Source organism: Dermacentor albipictus, chromosome 7, assembly GCF_038994185.2.
Source record: "Dermacentor albipictus isolate Rhodes 1998 colony chromosome 7, USDA_Dalb.pri_finalv2, whole genome shotgun sequence".
NCBI lineage: Eukaryota > Metazoa > Arthropoda > Arachnida > Ixodida > Ixodidae > Dermacentor > Dermacentor albipictus.
This window is the reverse complement of record NC_091827.1, coordinates 77,269,943-77,289,536: the sequence shown is the minus strand read 5'-3', so window position 1 is coordinate 77,289,536 and position 19,594 is coordinate 77,269,943. Positions and strand designations below refer to the sequence as shown.

The window sequence follows — 19,594 nt, the reverse complement described above, 5'->3', positions numbered from 1 at the left end:
GTGCCATCAGATGGCTCCACCAAGACGCCTGCTCACGTTTACGTCCTTGGTATTAACCTGTTTACGGAATATCGGATGCGTCTGGTATGCCGTAAAAGGTAATAAGTGTACGGCTCGCTAAAACTCCTGGTTTCCCTATCTTGTTGAGCTACTGGTTGCGGGACGCGCCCGTTTGAACCCAGGGCGCACGGGGTCCACAGGACGAAGTGGAGACGTATACGGTATACCGAATTGATTAACATTCGCGTCTGTTACTTCTTTTCCCAGCAAACTACCACTGTTTTCTGCGCGATCAAAATTCTCATGGTGGAGGTGTTCTTATTCTAGTAAGTAACAGTGCACCTTGCGTTCACCTGCCAAGCCCACTTCTTGGTGTCGAGGCAGTTTATTGTAGGACTCGGCTTGCAAACGAAAAAAGCATAGTGTTTGGCTCCTACTATCGTCCACCAAGCGCGTCGAATGAGCAGTTGATCAAGCTTTCTAACTTTCTGGAGCGTTTGAAAAATGACAGTGTCTTGGTCAGAGGTGACTTTAACCAACACCACCCGTTAACCTACCGTAAATTGACTGGTCATGTACAATTTTCACGAATTCTGTTCGTAGTTGTTTGTACTCCTCGTTTTTTTATCTAATGTACACTAATGCATTTGAACAATATGTCCTCAGTGCGTCGCGTGACGATGGTACTGGCCATGTCTTGGACTTGCTCTTGTGTAATGCGTCTGGTATTCTATCAGACGTTCATGCACTACCTGGATTGAGCGGCCATAACATTTTTGTTGTTGACGTTAGTGTTAAAATAGCATCCATGGTGAAGAAACCGCCTAGAAAAGGTGTCTTGTATTGTAAGGCTGATTACCGTTCTATAAATCAGTCGTTAGATTCGTACTTACCAACACATTAGCGGATGATTTGAGCGTTGAACGGTTGTGGGAAAGCTTTAAAGAAAGCTCTTCTATCTACGAGATAAATACGTTCCGACGTGGATCCTCTCATCTAAACGTGATAAAGATAATCCGTGGTTTCATCACGGACAGCGCGTATTGCTGCGCAGGGTGCGGAGGGTTTAAGGCACGTTCACACCGAAGGCAGAGCGGACAAGCGGCCGCGGATTTTTAGTTGTGCGGAAAATACGCGACCGCCGGATCGCGCCCGGACTGATTTTTTCCGTGCGGACAAGTTGGCCGCTTTGGCCGCAGCCAATCAGAACCCGACACTGAGGAAGCGCTGGTGAACGAATGTCTTTCCCTGGGCTTTTCGCTTCTGTTCTTAATAATAATAATAATATTTGGGGTTTTACGTGCCAAAACCACTTTCTGATTATGAGGCACGCCGTAGTGGAGGACTCCGGAAATTTTGACCACCTGGGGTTCTTTAACGTGCACCTATATCTAAGCACACGGGTGTTTTCGCATTTCGCCCCCATCGAAATGCGGCCGCCGTGGCCGGGATGCTTCTGTTCTTGAAAAGCGTCAAAACGGCAAGTTGGGCCAGTTGGTTGGGATTCATAGTAAGGTTTGTTACAGCGCAACACAAGACAAGGACAAAAGAAGGTAAAAAAAAAACGACGACACGGTGCCGTGTCGTCGCTTTATACCTTCGTTTGTCCTTGTCTCGTGTTGCGCTGTAACAAAACTTGAAAAGCGACTAGACAAGGGGCGAGTAAAATGCCAACGATCTCGTCTTCTTCGTCTGAGCTCATCATGTTGCGGAAGTCGATAGCGGACGGGAACGCGCCAACCCACGACGAAAGAAATATCGAAAGTGCGCGTACATACCCAAAGTGCCGCGAGATTGCTAAAGAAATTGCGAGATGCTCCGCCTTCCCTGCGGCGCGGGCAGCCAGGCAAGCCGTCCGGTCTGAACAGGCGCGCGCGCTCACCGCCTCGCCGCGTTGAAAATTCGCTTGGTCGCTTAGACGCTCCGCTTTCGGTGTGAATGTGCCTTTAAAGTATAAAAAACACAGGTCTCTGGAAAACTTATACGAACTAAATGGGTTGAACTTTGATTTTCAGAATTCAACCAGATCGGCTAAGGAATCTTATTTTGCTCGTCTTGGGGAACAGTGGGTAGATGACCCCAGAGAATTTTGGAAGTATATTCGGCGTAATGGACAGAACGACAATTCTGTCCCTCGTCTTGAACACTTAGGCACGGTACTCGATGATGACAAGCGCAAAGATGATGATAATCGCCAATTTCGGGTTGTAAGTGTGGATTTTTCGCTACGGAATGAAGAAATGCCCGAGGTTGAGTTTGCTTTGGAAGGTATACGTAAGCTCTTAGCAAATGTTTCTCCCAGAAAGGCAAATTAGCCAGACGATATAGCAGCAGCAATGCTTAGTAGTTGTTGGGAATCGTTATGCCTGTATTTATGCCGTCTTTACCAAAGGCGCTTAGATATGGGTGCCGACCTACCGATTGGAAATCGGCAAATGTGGTGCCTGTATACAAAAGTGGGCCTAAAAACTGCGTTAAGAACTACAGGCCAGTGTCCTGGACTAGTATTACATGTAAAATAATGGAACACGTCACATACAGTTGTATTATGTCGCATCTAGTTACACACAATCTATTAAATGCAAGCCAACACGGATTCTGGCAGGGCTTTTCTTGTAATACACAGCTTGTAGAATTCATTCATGATTTGGCCCTAGCATTAGACAAAAGGCAGACAATTGATTGAAACTTCCTTGATTTTCGTAAAGCCCTTGGCATTGTGGCTCATGACCTACTTATTAGTAAATTACACGCCTACAAATTGCACAAAAAGATGACTTCATGGATATCTGAATATCTTTAACATAGACAACAGCCTGTGGTTCTCAATGGCATCTCCTCTGATCTTGCTGCAGTGACCTCTGAAGTACCCCAAGGCTCTGTTTTGGGGCCTCTCTTATTTTTGTTGTACATAAATGATATCACTAGTGGTATTACGTCATATTTCATGATGTTTGAGACGACTGTAGTGATCGATAGTGATGGTGACTTTTGTGCACCTCAGAGTGATTTAGATAAAGTTTCAGCTTGGTATGCGAAATGGGAAATGTCGCTTAACGTTTCAAAATGTTTTAACATCACCTTTACAAGGAAACATTCATACAAGGCTTATGAGTACAAATTAAATAGCGTTACTCTACGCAGGGTTACGGAATGCAAATACTTAGTATTGCTTACCTTGGATTTAAGGTGGAACAGTCATTGTACAGGAGGTAAGAAGGAAGGCGGCACGAAAATTGGGTTTCCTACGTCGAAATTTTGGCCACTTACGTAGAAAATCGAAAGAACGGCTGTATTTCACTCACGTACGTTCGGTACTTGAGTACGCGTGTATCTGCTAGCTGGTGTCCTTATACGCGTCAGTTAGTCGATTTGCTTGAAAAAAATTCAGAATAGGGCGCGGTTCGATTCGTTCTGGGGAATTACGACAAAAACCTCAGTATCACCGAAAGCAAGCGCAGACTTCATCGGCAGGATTTAAAGGACAGAAGAAAAGGCCTCAGACTCAAAATTTTCCACAGCGTTTACCATTCTAAAACATGCATTGACAGGAACAAATATATTACATTACCGTCATATATCTCGCGTAGAAGGGACCATGCCTTGAAACTACACGAATTTCCTTTTAAGGGTGACACCTTGGGTTTTTTATAGGACCACGAGGGAGTGGAATGCTCTCGCGTCAAATATTGTAGGTATAAAAGTTAATGAAAACTTTTACCGCGCTTTGTGTATCGACATGAGTGACAATTGATGTATATATGTATGTGCCCCTGATGTAATACCTTCCAAGGCGATGCAGGTACTGAATAAATAAATAAATAAATAAATAAATAAATAAATAAATAAATAAATAAATAAATAAATAAATAAATAAATAAATAAATAAGGTCACTTTCCTGCTTTCACGGAGAGGCGGCTGTGTTTAGTGGCACTGCCGGCACGCAAGCAGCTTTAATGCAAACGTCGCTTCCTGGACGCATGCCTCCGCAACTGTATATACCTTGGTTTTTCATGCAGGTACCGTTCGACATCATGAAAGGCACAGCGAATGGCCAGGAAAGCAGGATTTTGGGGAAGTCTAAGGCGTCGAAACGTGAGCACGTCGCATGTGTCGTATGCCTTATTTTACCAGAGGTATCAGCGATAAGGCTTTAGGATTTGAGTAATTCGCCGAGTAAGTAAAGATGAACTAAAATGTAAACAGAACTGCATGGGTCTTGTTCGGTATAAGTATTGACCATCTAAATTATAAAAAAAGCTAAAGGAAAAAAACAGGCTAATGCTGATGCGCAACAGAGAAGCTGGCATTTAGTTTTCGAGCCTCGCCGTTACAGCCAGATCGCTTTCAGCTGACCCGTTTAACCTTTTTCTCGTCTTGCCGAGCGATGATTGTTGCGCACTGATGTGTGCGCATTCTCATCGATCGTTCCCCGATTTCACTGCGAAAACTAATGGCCGCAGTAAACTATACTTCTAAAATTTTACCAGCTATAAAGTGCTTTCTTTGTTGCCTCAAACTGACTCTCTGACACGTCGGCTGGTCGACTGACTTAACTATCCGTTAATCGTTTAATAACGTCTTTCTTCTCCGACAGGTGCATCTAATGCAGCTTTCGCCAGCAAGGAGCAGCTGACTTCGGCGACGTCGAAGACAAGAAGGGAGAGTGCGGCGAAGGCCTCAAAGCGAGCGTCGTTGGTTGCCGATCTTGCTACGGAAGGGAGTCGTGAGTGCGCCTGCCAGCACGTCTGCATTCCGACACAGGGAGTTTTGATTTCACTCTGAAACGCGAACAAATATATTTTGTCCCAGAAATTCTTCTCCTGCATCCTTTTTTCTTTCGTCCTGATCTTGGGATCCTTTTACTTTAAGCCTCTTTCTCCGATTCCGCTAAGCGAAACGCTCCGCGCCTAAAGCAGAAGTGAGCATGCGATGTCGTCACCGGGACGTCAACACGTTACGTCACGCCTTGAAACCGAAGCTGCATTTGGTCGGATGCGAGCTAGCGCCGCTGCGAAAAAAGAAAAATCCACCAAATCCGAAATCCGCCGTATCTCGCAGGCCTCGGATACGCTCACGCTTTCCGCCCTCATTTGGAGCATGTGAAACACCCTGTATATACAGTATATATACGCGTGGGAACTGTAGTGCCATAAGGCAGTACGGAAAGGCAACTCGGTATTCTCTCGGAGTGAATAATTTACTGTTATTTAGATAGAGGTTCAGGACTCGCACTGCCACGGTGTGGACCAAGCTTTCCGTTAAGACTCCGTGTGTAGACACCTGGGAAGGAAACTGCTTTTTTGGAGGTGCGCCAATAAATATTACAAGATTTCCTTTTTTTTTCGTTTTTATGCCTCGTATACCACATTCACTCTACGTTGCTCTTCCTGCCACACAGTGCTAATTTGTCCTTGGTATAGCAATTGCTTGAAATTACTTCCTTGAACGCTTTATTTTCGTTATTTTTCGCACTCAACACAACCTATATGGCATAGCTTCTCGGATATTTTGTGTTGACGTTATCGGTTTAGTAATATATACGATGTTGTTTGCTGAACTTTCTCCCTTGATCTTGTACCCTTCACAGTAAGGTTCGTTACAGCACAACACAAGACAAGGACAAAAGAAGGTACAAAATGACGACACGGCGCCGACTCTTAATTGATATTTTGTTGAAGATATGTCTAACATATATGTAGGTGCTAGTTGATAACAATGACATGCACGCGCTGTAACGAACGTTACTATGAATCCCGACCAACTGGCCCAACTTGCCGTCTTGATCTTGTATCCTTATCGGGGCACACGAGCATGGCATAAATCAGTTTACTGGTTGCCGAAGGAGAGTTCTACGCTACGCGAGCCTCAGAAAAACCGGAATGGCGCAGGCAGGCGCAAGTCGTTAAAGGTCTTGCAAACTAGTGCACGGAGGAGGCCACGCTTGAAGAAGGCAGTGCTTGGCCTAGTTTTCTTTCTTTAAAGACAAACCCTTCCGGACTTTGCTGATCGCGGTTGCTGCTGCGGTCTTACCGATTAGCTGGTGCGCAGGATAACACTCGTATAACGAATCGGCTTGTATGTAGAACCATTCGTTCTACCTCTACAGATGTGCCGGCTTCCAGCTCTGTTCTCCACAGAATTGGGTATCGAAATAGTAATAAGAAAAACGGTACATCAGTATGCTCAGTGCGACAAATACACACGTTAAAGCGCATGATTCTTTTATTAAAGCCGAACTCTCTATTCGTTCTTTCGCGGCATTTGGTGCGCACGCTCGGTTGACTTCTCGCGCAAAATAGTAAACCGGTCCTGGAGATAACGCAGTAGCATAGAGTTTCCTACGATAAAACTCTATGCTTCTAGGCAGACCGCTTCATTTCGTCGCCACTCAGTATTGCTAGATTACTATATATACCGTTCAACAGCGACATTGGCAATTCAAATAAAAATTTCTACTTCACCGAATGCGCTCAAATTTTGCCAGCTGTAGGGTTTGGAGGACGGGACTTCGGGATGAAAAACCACAAACTTGGGAGATTTATTCTACATTATGTACAAGGAGGTGAGCGTCAAGTACCAGTTGTACAGACATTACGGGCCGGCAGCAACTCGGACGCTGCGGCCCGCGGCAAGAAGTTCGAGAGAGGTGAATCAGGGAATCAGGGCATGTCCCAGAATCTCAGGTCTCTCTGGAAGGCTTCTTATAAGCCCTTCGAGCACTGCAAGTCACGTCATGTTTGACCAATGGGAGAGTCCACTCCGATGACGCCACTTGCAGCCAATGGTAGGCGCCCGTGTCGTGGTGTCACACCTGGCGGGGCTCTCTGCTGTCTTGCCTCGCAGACTGGCAATCCACTTGTAGGCTGGAGAAGGAGTGGGGTCACACCTGGCGGGGCTCTCTGCTGTCTTGCCTCGCAGACTGGCAATCCACTTGTAGGCTGGAGAAGGAGCGGGGGGGCGCCCGTGCACCTGCTTCATTGTCGGATGCCCACCTGCTCCCGGTGACTCGGCTCCGCAGTGGTGGCAAATGCCTTCTTCAAAGACGAAGGGGGTCGATTGCGCTCCATTGTCCCAGGCCCCCTTCTAATCCCGGCGACGCACGAACTTGTTGCCTTAAACTTGTTTGCTCGGCCGCTTCTCTGGAATGCGCTTTCCTGCTTCCGCATTCCTCAATTAGCTGTGCTGCCACTCGAAGCGGTTTGGGGAACTCGAAGTAGCCTCAGGAACCAGCTCCATATCTAACAGCTCGTCCTCGCCCCGGTTGTTCTGAATGGCCGGTGAACTCAATTCGCTGGCCAGGAGGAACGCTGAAAGAAGCTGCAGGGTACTGGGGTCGAGCCTCGTTTGACGAACTTCGGGATCCTTGGCCCTGGAGAACAGACGTCAAACAAACAAAACAGCACAGCGCTGCACCACGCGTAAGCGCAGGCTCTTCACCCCTGACTCGCCAGACTATTACTGAGTCAAAATCAACCCTGATCTTTTATTTCCCCAATTTCGACAACAGTTCCAACCACCCTTCCAAACAGCTATCCATTTCTCCTCGATTGCCGACAAGACCAGAGTACTATTGTTGTTGCAAAACAAAAGGGTCGTTGACGATGCAAACAACAAATGAAAACAGCCGAACATAACTTAAGTGGCCTAACTACACGAACAGCATGTTTCCAATCTATCGCAGTGGCGTACTTATCGCACGTAATGGTGCCACTGAACAATCTGGTCAACTTCACAAGTACGTAATCACAAGTGCACCAGCCTTGTGGTCACTAAACAGAACGCGTACTTGCATTGTAGGCAAACTTTTCATTTACGCTTACTCACGTTTCTTCCCTGAAAGTCCTACAGGACACGTGACATAAACGGACAATTAAACTTGCGGGACTTACACACTCCGCAGAACCCTTAAACTAATGCGTCTTTTAATAACTCGTTCCACGCGTACTTATCAGAGAAGTCAGAATACAGCTGCCCTCAACACAGACTAGCAACCCAGTCAAAGTCTGCTTCCTTCCGTCCACACAGGACACGCGCTAATGGAACTAAGAACGTTTCTCCGTGCAAATCATGCACTCACTGAAATCTACGCGCTTAACCTTACAAAATTCAAAAACGCTTAAAAAGAAAGAAGGTTAAATAACACACGCGCTTTACCATAGGCCTTTCAACGATAACCTTGACCTTTAGGTTACTCACACTTACAAAAAGAAAGCCTATTTACTTATTAATGAGCATCTCGCGAGACTACATGTTTACACAAACGCATCTTTCAAATCACGGAGCTTCTCAAACGAAAACACAAAGCTCAAACCTTACACATTGAAAGAAATCCTAGTCTCAAATCGCGAAATCTTTCCGATGCTCAAAAATAAAACAAAATAACATTTCACTTCTACGGAAGCTCTCTTGGCTTCCCGTTCCCGATTGCTTACGACTGACTCATACTTTGAGTCGAACGCGGGGTGGACGTGGTCTGAAAGCTACTCTGGCTGCCGAGAGACAACAGAAGGGCTGATTCACTATCAGCTCCCCCAAGACGTTACGGTCTCCTGCCAATTTGCGTCCTCGCGCCCCGCTTTCAACACAAACTCGATTGACCGCGTCGCTACTCCCCACCTGGTCTCGTCCTACCACCTTGCGTTTCTTCGAACTGCACGCTGAGCTATAAAAAGAACTACGGAACGACGAGGAGCTTAACTGCCCCGTGCCCTTTGTCCGCGTCCGCGCAGAACATTCTTCGCGGTCCCCCTTTGACCGGTGGCTCGACCATTTTGGATGCGTCAACATCGTCCTAGACGACCGCACCTTCTTCCTCGCGCCCTGCCCTTTTGGGTTTCTCGCCATTTTTGGCGGCGCTACATTAATTACCGACTTTCGGTCTTTACCGCGCTTCTTTTTAAGGCGCTTTCTCTTTGCACTAGCCTTCATGTCGCCTTCTTGTGCCTTGTGCTGGCCGGTACACATTTCGTCGGCCCGGATCGGCCTCTTACCCGCACAGTCTGAGTGATTTACATTTAAATCTACTCTCACTTTGCCTCGACTGGCGGACAGCCCAACCGACTCTGGTACAATGCAGCAGGCTTTACTCGAGTAAGACAACTCGCACTCTTGCGAACTGCCCTCTACTACATTGCCCAGCTCACGCTGTGAATCGGCACACAGCCCGTCGGTATCGCTCGCTGTCTCACGCGCACAGTCCGAATGATTAACGACTGAATCATCCCTCTCTAGGCTATCTAGACTGGCGGAGAGCCGCACCGATCCCTGAACCATGCAGTTGTTCTCTCGTGAGCTACGGAGCTCGCCACCCCGAGAACTATTCTCAACTGCATCGTCCAGCTCGCACTTCACTTCTGCACGCACATCTGGCTCGACATGGGTGCTCGCTTCTGTCGGGTCAGAAGTACCCTTTTCCTCGCTAGCAACCTCGCTAACATTACCAGCGACGCACACACGCGGTAACTGTGCCAATTTGTTCGCAGCTGGCCTAGCTGTCTCTACAGTCATCTGTTGGCACAGCACCTCGTCGCTCTCACTGCGGCCTTTAACGGCCTCTATTGCCACTAAGGCATCGTTAGCAGCTAGCCTTTTCCCTTTACTTATGAATCTGCAGCTAATCTCACAGGCACTACTCTTCTCGTCGGCTTCTGGCGAAAATCCGCTCGATGCTGCCTCATTCTTTCGCTCTGTACTACGTACAGAATTCTCAGACAGCCGTTCTCTCTGTGCCAATAACTGATCACAATACTGTATCTCTTTGATCAGTGCTGCCTTCTCTCTCTGATACTTTTCCTCTCGCTCACGTTCGCGTTCCTTCTCACGTCCGTGACGCTCACACCTAAGAGTAAGTTCTTGAAGCTCCTGCTTCCGTTCATTCTCGCGTTCTTCACGCTGACGCTCACTCCTAAGCTCACGACGCTCTCGCAAACGTACACGACGCACACGCTCCCGTGGCTCCTGTATCACTTCCCAAGCAAGCTCTATGCTTTTCTCATCATTGCCACTATCATTAATCGCCTTTATGATAGCTGGCGTTTCCATCCGTTCGTCCGCCTCAACTCCCAAATCGTCGCACACCAACAACAAGTCTAACCTCGTCAGCCTTCTAAGATCCATGGCAGCTGCCCCGACAGGTGGTTAAAACTGTTTTCCTTAATTAATTTGTGCAAACACACAATGCAACAAATTCCCGATTCCCAGAACTATCAAAATTGAACACACAACCTTTGAGTCTGGCGAATCATAAGGAAAAAAACCACGCGCTCACTTACGGTTGCAGCACTCTGCCATCCGGTTCATTTGTCCGCTGTTCCCGGTTCCTTCCGGACTCCCTGGGTCGAAGGCTCGCTCCTTCTTCGATACTCCCAGTCTCTTCGGACCTCTTTCGACGAAGGCTCCCTCTTCTTCGCTCTTCCCGGTTCCTTAGGATCTCTCTCGACGAAGGTTTATCTGTAGCGCTGCCACCAGCTGATGCATTCGGAGGCGATCCTACCGCTGCCAACCAGATGTAGGGGTTGGAGTACGGGACTTCGGGATGAAAACCCACAAACTTGGGAGATTTATTCTACATTATGTACAAGGAGGTGAGCGTCAAGTACCAGTTGTACAGACATTACGGGCCGGCAGCAACTCGGACGCTGCGGCCCGCGGCAAGAAGTTCGAGAGAGGTGAATCAGGGAATCAGGGCATGTCCCAGAATCTCAGGTCTCTCTGGAAGGCTTCTTATAAGCCCTTCGAGCACTGCAAGTCACGTCATGTTTGACCAATGGGAGAGTCCACTCCGATGACGCCACTTGCAGCCAATGGTAGGCGCCCGTGTCGTGGTGTCACACCTGGCGGGGCTCTCTGCTGTCTTGCCTCGCAGACTGGCAATCCACTTGTAGGCTGGAGAAGGAGTGGGGTCACACCTGGCGGGGCTCTCTGCTGTCTTGCCTCGCAGACTGGCAATCCACTTGTAGGCTGGAGAAGGAGCGGGGGGGCGCCCGTGCACCTGCTTCATTGTCGGATGCCCACCTGCTCCCGGTGACTCGGCTCCGCAGTGGTGGCAAATGCCTTCTTCAAAGACGAAGGGGGTCGATTGCGCTCCATTGTCCCAGGCCCCCTTCTAATCCCGGCGACGCACGAACTTGTTGCCTTAAACTTGTTTGCTCGGCCGCTTCTCTGGAATGCGCTTTCCTGCTTCCGCATTCCTCAATTAGCTGTGCTGCCACTCGAAGCGGTTTGGGGAACTCGAAGTAGCCTCAGGAACCAGCTCCATATCTAACACAGCTTACTGCGGGACGTCTACGGTTTAACATGCAATACAAAAATCATGCTTGAATTTTGGTGTCATGGCCCGCTTTAAACGGGACCTGAAGTAGGCACACACACTAAGTAATCTCGCGTACATTACATTTATTCGAGCCATGATTGAACGTGCCTCTGCGGGGGCGATCCTCCAACTTGTGTTAAGTGCGGCAATAGTCTCACAGTCCTCCATGTTCTTATTCAGTGCCCTGCAATAGAAACAGAGAGGAAAAAGTATTTACCTGCTACATATCGCGAGAATATTTCACCCTGCATTTTTTCTTAGCAATGAACCGCTTTTTAATCTGCAAACAGTCTTAGAGTTTTTCGCCGAAACGGACACCCTGAAAATTATTTGGCCAGGCAACTTTTAGCACACGACTAACAGCCCTGCATTCAAGGGCTCTCTTGAAACTCTGGTGTCAGTGTTATGTTTTATTGCATCATATTTTAACGAAAGCCCATTGCCATAGCCCACATCACATCCCAGTCACCGTCATTATTTTAGCACCTATATATTCTACGCCACTTACAGCGGAAGTTTTTAGGCCCTTTTACAGCCATCTACCATGATGAGTTCATTGTGCACGTACGTCATCCACAATACATCGTCAACATTACCCCTTGTCATGGCGCTCTCTGGCCAAACCTGGCCCTTGCGCCATAAAACACACACACACACACACACACACACACACACACACACACACACACACACACACACACACACACACACACACACACACACACACACACACACACACACACACCATCATCATCATCATCATCATCATCATCATCATCAACGTGCCACTGCTATTTGGGTTCCCGACCAAACCTACCAGATCACTGACATCGAATCACTTCAAAATCGGGCTGCCCGTTTCATCTTTTCAGGTTATTCGCGCTACTCCAGAGTAACCTCTTTAAACAACATGCCGAGCTGGAACTCTTGTCAAACCACTGTCAAATCGCTCACCTTTCGATCGTCCATAACCTATACAGTCGTGAATATTTCTGAGCGATAATTTCTTCAGACCACCCTCAACTGGTTTCCCTCGCCGCGATCATTCACGTAAATGTATTCATTAATGACAGTCGAGGATATACACAATTCTCCCGAGATTGAGCGCGACTAGCACGGTACACGTACACGATTGCAGGCAGCATTTCTGACCCACATTGCTGCACCGTAAGTGTCTGGTGCCGATTTCATGCTAGATTTCCGAACGTGTGTGCGTCTCTGAAAGTGAACCATCGAGAACACCGCCTCAGATTCTTCCTCAACTTGGGCCTCTCGCCGTTGGCTGAATGCAGGCCGTTTCTCGAAGGATCGTTCAAAGATGTCCGTGAAGAAGCCGCGCATGGAAGGCAAGTCCGGGCCGCCGACTGAAATGACGAAGAAAAGTGGCGGCGAGAAAAAGAGCGACGCATCCATTGCCAAGGTGGGTGCAGTCGGAGAGAACAAACACCGTATATAGCGTACCTCTCCGACGCGTATTCAACACTTCCTGTACTATAGGTGATGAAGCTGAAATTTCACTGCAAGCACCGTCCACAAAATCGCACTGCATCCACATGTCATCTATGTGAGTGCGCTCTAAAAGCACTCCTGCGAGACGCCACACTCTTAAAGATAAAGTTAGTAAATGGCTAGTAAATGCACGCGTTTACTAGATTAATATGTATTTTACTACCTTCATAGTACTGTACTAGCCGGCGACTAGTAAAGTACTGCCTTCACTAGCCATACAGGCTTCTCAGTAGCTTTTACTAGTAACTAATAAGCCACTACTATCTCGTCTGGCCGTTGCCTATTAGCTGTGATTGTAACAGTATTATGCAAAATTGACATAAACTGTAGTGTTTTTAATTATGCTGGACTAATAGTGACGTGCCACGTCGCAGCACACGTATATACAGACAGTAGGCTTCAGAAATGTGTGCACAAAGCTTCGATTATTTGACCAAATACATAGGCGTTAATTCACCGGTGCAATATGTGCTCCCCCCCCCCCCTCAAACTAGAGCTATAAGTATACTTTTCAAGTTGCTCCTGGGTAAGCGTCGCGTAGCACCTTTGTCATTCTGTATGTTTGTTCTTGCGTATCATTGCTTGAAGATATGTATAGTACATTCTTAGTGCGCCTTAATATCCCTGGTAAACATTACGTGCACATACCCTTAATACACGCTTTAATATCTAGCCAAAGGACACGGTTCTCTGTTTATATATTTATATTCTTAACAGCTTTTCAATAATGTGTGTCTGAAACCTGGCTTAGTAACGCTGACAAGGACCTATTCTGCTTCAACTCATACACTTCTGAGTATTCTCACAGAGAGACGAGTAATCACGGCGGTTCAGCTATATTTGCCTCATCTAACATTCCATATAAACAGCGGCCTGACTTGGAGTTGAATATTACTGCGAATCTATGTTTGTTGAATTTGATTCCCCCGTCTTCAGTATAGGCAACAAGAACTTAGCGTTTGGCTGCATTTATCGCTCACCTTCTTCTTTAGTTACTGGCTTCTGTAGGGCGCTTGATAAAACCACGGGGAAAATATCATGTCCTAGTTGCAACGCAATAATCATTAGCGATACCAACATTAACCTCGCAGATACCAATTCATCTCATTGTTCTAGTTATTCAAGCATCTTCAATAGTTTTGGATATGAATATTAAATTTCTCTCTCTACTCGTTGTCCTAACATTACCGATGGCACCTTAATTGATGCCGCATTATCAAACTTAAGAGACCCACCTGAGGCTGGCATTGCTACCACCGATATTACCTATTATTATCCTATCGTTCTACGCCTGCGCAATCACTCAGTCTTATCTAACACGTCATGCTACATAGTTGTACTAGAGATGTTCCTTGCTAGCGCAACTAAAACTGACTGGTCGGAAGTTGTATAATCCAATGAACCTCAAAAAGCTTTTTCGCAGTTTTTAACGACACTTTCATCGCATTTGAACTCCCATTCTTATAAACTAAAACGCAGAAAAAAGATATCATCGCCACAAAATTCATGCCTTACAGATAGCCTTCTGAAAGGAATGTGGTCTCGCGAAAATTTGTACAAAAAAAAAAGAAACATTTCAATGCTAATCTACTTTCCCGTGACCAAAAAAAAATTTCTAACTCACTTTCTGCAAAGCTGAGAAGTGCGAAGAGCAATTATAAGGAACAAAAAAAATTATAGAATGTGGTAATAACACTAGAAAAAAGTGGGAACTAGTTAACACCTTTTTAAACCGTAACTCTCAGAACGTCATTTCGAGAATCATTCACAATTACATGGTATACATTAATCCGCTTGATATTGCAAATGCCTTTTGTGATGCTTTCTTTAATAACACTTTTGATTCCGCTTCATGCTGTAACATGTCCTTTAAACGCTTACCTCATTCATTTTTCCTTTTTCCAACAACACCTGATGAAGTAATTTTAGTAATTAGAACCCTTAAAGCCACTAGTGCTGCCCTAGGTAATCTCAACACTTACCACATTAAAATGATCGCGCAACATATTGCTAACGTTGTCTCCGCTATCATTTACCTGATTTTTAGAACCAGTGTTTTTCCACGTGAACTCAAACGCGGTCGAGTCATTCCCGTTTTCAAAAAAGGTGATCGCACGCTTACACAGAATTATAGACTCATTTGCGTTCTTCCATCTTTTAATAAAATTATTGAAAAACTTACCGAAAAGCGTCTAACAAAATACTTAGATAAATTTTGTATTCTTTCCCCTTATCAGTTTGGCTTTCGTTCTGGCTTTTTAACTAATCTAGCACTTATATCTCTTACTGATTATCTCAAAAAAGCGATTCTGTTCGAGTCGTTCCACCACCATGACAAACCAGCTTGGCCAGCCCTCGTTACTGCCGGTATCGTGAGCCGTTTGTAGACGGTAGGAAAGGAATATAATCGAACAAAAGGAATCGTTCGCTTGCAGAAATCGTACGTTCACCATCATCTTACGTCGCGTTAAGCATCTTAACGGAAAGCGTTGTAAGCAACAAAAGGTCAACAGAAATACAACAGAACCCCTGTAATTACTTTCATAATGTTGAAATAAAGCGACTATAAAAATACTAAATTGAGCTATATGAGTAAACTACCTTTTTAGAATAAAGAAATAGGCCACTCTTAATACGAGAGGACGCGCTTGATGAGCCATAAAAGACCCAAACACAAAAGGTGGCTGGCGATGCAGCCTTGAAGTTCCTGCACCAGCCAACAATGACGTCATTGATTCCGCTCGGGTGTATACGTGAAACCTTTATTGGTGAATAATGACTGCATAATATTCTAAAGGGATGAAATAATGAACGTAGCAAGTGTTGACAAACTTCGTGTACAATGGCCAGAATACGAGAAAATTATCTGAAATCCAAGGCGTCACGCCGCGACGGGCCGGCGTTGTGATTTCGGCGTACGAAATCCAAGAAATCAACGTTTCGCCTTCATTTGCTTTTCTAGTGTAAACGACCTCTTACCGCGAAATTAACGCAAATAGAGTTTTGAAATAAAATCTACGTACTCCTGTTAATTACAACCTTGATGGATCGCAAAATTTGATCGAATTATCCGAAAGGTCGAGTTACGACAAAATGCCAAGCGACGTGATGTTGAATGGACGAAGCTGACTAATGATTAGAGAACGTGACACCACACGAGACAAACGGGAACGGATGGTTTCACTGCACAAGGAGCGCCGCTGCCACTAAATGACAAAATGAAGCAGAAGCGCCGCCTGCTGAATTTCTTGTTTTCTTGTTTTCAAGCTTTTAGTAACCGCTTGCCGCATGAGGGGGCGCCATTTGAAGTCGGTGGGGTTTGAATTAACTTAAGCGGCATGCTTTCGCGTTCCGACTATAGACGAGTGGTTCTTCCACAGTAATGTATAGTTTCTCGTCGGGGCTTTTCAGTGCGTTTGAATTAGGCGAAAAGTCGAATTAACCAATGTCGAATCAACGGACGTCGACTGCGATACTTTATTAGCCTAAGCTGGCGTATTTTTTCCCTTCCTCTTTGGCGTCGCTCTCAAGCCGCCCCGTTTCTCCAAACGCAGAGGCCTGCGGGCAAAGCCACAGCAGGCGCCGGCATTGGCTTGCGGTCCGCCACGTCCAAGATGAACGTCTCTTCCAAACCCAAGAGCGGGTCCGCTGTTTCGAAGGGCGACGTCGCCAAGCGAGACATCAGCGGCGAGGCGGGGGGTTCGAGACCCAACGCTGACGTCACAGCCTCCTCCATGGGCGGCAAGCCCAAGGGAGTCGCCGGCGCTTCGTCAGACAAGGGGGACAAGGATAAAGCCAAACCCCGCAAGAAAAGCCACCAGCTCCACGAGAGGCGCAAGACCTTGGTCGTCGCCGCCATGTCCAAAATGATCGGCATGAGGAGAAACCGTGAGTCATAACTGGTGTGAGCGGATGGCTTTCGTACAAGCAAGTAGAATAGCCCTCTCTAAGGCCCTTTCTGAAGTGATTCAGGAGGAGTGTAGGTCCGAATATGACCCTCAAGGGAAGGTTAACCATTATCTCTCGCTCGGTTTCATGGAATAACACTTTTTGTGCGGTACGTAATATTGCTATGGTTTCTTAGCTTTCTCTACTTTCGAATATTGTATGCGGTACCGCACGGTATTTCAATGCTATCTATTATTTGTCAAAATTATTGCTGTTTCGCATTAACTGTAGAATAGTTCACGTTCAAACTGTATTTAACTGGATTGAAGTTTTCACCTCAGAATGTGACTTCCACAGATGCAATAAGTCTATCTCCTTGCGTTTTTTATTTGCCATTTGCATTGATCTTTAATTGTCTGTTGTCCTTGCCCATACGTTTTATTCTTCTCGCCTCTGAGCAGTATACAGGTGGCGAGGCCTTCGTCAGGCACTGTAATCTGCCTTTAGCCGTTCATTCCAAACAATGCATGTCGAAATAAATAAATAAATAAATAAATAAATAAATAAATAAATAAATAAATAAATAAATAAATAAATAAATAAATAAATAAATAAATAAAATTAGTCTGAGTTAAAGGCCCAGCAAAACTATGAAATTTTCGGAGACAAACGGGAAACGTTATCCAAAGGAACTAGGACTCAGTTAGCCAAACATTTCATTTGTGAGGACTGCTTGTCATTGCCTAAGCACCTTCGTTGGGTCATTACATGGTGTCAGGATTGGGGGCTCAATCCCATCGCTCGTAACCCGTTATCAAGATTGGAGTCGGACATGAATTAGAAGGTAGCTGGCCCATGCCCTCGTCGAACTTATCCACACTGAGGACGTTGATGAAGGGAAGGACTGCTTCTCATCGAGAACGAGGAATGTGGGTTTATTTACCGTATATACATGCAGTTCATCAGTCTAGCATGACTGTGAGAGAAAGTACATCAGTCTAACATGACTGCTTGAGAAAGTGCACTGAGCAGCCGCACAACAGCGGTTTTATAAACACTCGGTCCCCCCCTCGATCCCAACGTGACGGAGACGTTCGTCCAGTCATCGTAAACATGTCGCCTCTCTGCGGGACGGTTTACGCACACGCACACACACACACTTCGTTGCGCGAGGTTCACGGTCCGGAGCCGACGTCAGACGGACTTCGTAGAACTCGGGGCTTGCGTCAGGAAAGGCGCCTTTTATTCCCCGAGCTGACCCCCGCAGCGCGCCGCCAGGTGCCCATTGCCTTGCGTCTTGGACGGCGCGTGGGCCTTCGTAGACGTTCCCGCGGCAACTCCCCCGCTCATAGCAGAACAGATCGGCGTTGGTGGGTTCGGTAACAATAGTTGGTCCAGTAACGTGGAAAGTTGGGCTAGTTGGTGAGTGATCATAGTACCTTGCTGGTGAAGCAGCGCACAAACACGGACACAGTGAAGACATACATCGAAGTATACATCGGCCAAACGGGTCGTTGTGTAAACACGAGACTTTTAGAGCACAAAAGGTCACTGGGGGGAAACATTCATTCTCATATTAAGGGGCACTGCTCACAACATGGGTGCTGGCCGCTTTACAATGATACCACAGTTTTATCACACCATAAGGATCAACTAACCAGGGAAATAATCGAAGCCTTTCATATTCACAAGAGGGGAGAGGGTTGTATCAGTCAGCCATCTGTACATCTAAGCCATGGTGAGGTTGCGTTTTTGGAAGTACACTAAAAAGAAGAGAAAAGAAAATGTGTAATAAAAATGGTTGTTAGGGTTGCAACAAATTACGATAGGATTGCACACCATGATAGATAAGTGCCATGTCTTTGACGCCCGAGTATGCGCGGGCAAACGATATATATATATAAAAAAGCCTCTAATCTTGCCTTGATTTGCTTTGACGCCTGAGGATGCGCAGGTATATAAACATGAAGTATGAGTTCTGAAATAAAATAGTTGCGAGTGCAGCGAGTGTCGTCTATTCCTGCTTGTCTTCACTGTGCCCGTGTTTGTGCGCTGCTTCACCAGCAAGGTACTATGAATAGTTGGTCCGCCGAACGCATTCAGTCACAACGGCGACGAGGCGTAACGGTGGCGTTCCAAGAAAGTTGACGTCGCCGGCAGCAAACTCGTATTCTAAGGAAGTCCTCTCAGTGGACGAATTGCATTGTGAATACGGACCCTGAATCTCGTATTTTGTAACTATTCCCTTTGCTCTTTGTCACTGGCTCGCACCTACCCTACTGGAAAAAAAAAAAAAACCGTACTCCTCATAACTCCTATATCCAATAACATCATATATATGACATACGGGAAAGACATGTTTATATGAAATCCTCTGTTTTTTATCAGGTTATTGGGTGTGATAGTTATGAAGTATGTGGTTTTTTTCAGTAAGGACGTCACGCCCTTAACATCGAATTGGCCATCCGCGATGATGGATTATAACTGAATAAAATAGTAGGAGAGGAATTTTACGAATTATGGCCCTTCGTTAAATCGCGCTTGTTTGAAATTAAGATAAAATTTTTGGCATTATGTAAACATTCGTGTAAAACATATTCATTCGTCTTCCCGAAGAATGTACTTAAGGACTGCGTGAAAGCACAGTAATAAACCAGTGACATTACCCGTTCACAACGATTGCCGAGACACTAACGGAGTTTTCGTCAACAAGCAACTGCAGATTTCACCTTGCGAAAGGGCCTATGAATGCGAGGATTAACAACTTGCTATCATCAGGGAGCAATAGATCGAACGTCAACAAGCCGCGGCTCACTCACCCCCACCTCTTCTGTCCAGCCAAGAGAGAAATAACAGATAGAAGATCAATGGGCGCACATCTT

General features: G+C 46.1%; 1 protein-coding gene across 1 annotated transcript in view; it reads left to right on the top strand.

Annotated features, from left to right (window-relative positions):
- Window positions 1–288: 288 nt before the first annotated feature.
- The window catches only part of LOC135899073 (uncharacterized), an 86,810-nt gene continuing 67,504 nt past the window's right edge, over window positions 289–19,594 (top strand). The window contains exons 1-5 of the mRNA XM_065428321.1: window positions 289–326; window positions 4,021–4,096; window positions 4,599–4,727; window positions 12,608–12,735; window positions 16,379–16,712. Of these exons, the coding sequence (XP_065284393.1) occupies window positions 4,036–4,096; window positions 4,599–4,727; window positions 12,608–12,735; window positions 16,379–16,712 (652 nt within the window). The 5' untranslated portion in view covers window positions 289–326; window positions 4,021–4,035. The remainder of the gene's footprint in view (window positions 327–4,020; window positions 4,097–4,598; window positions 4,728–12,607; window positions 12,736–16,378; window positions 16,713–19,594) is intronic.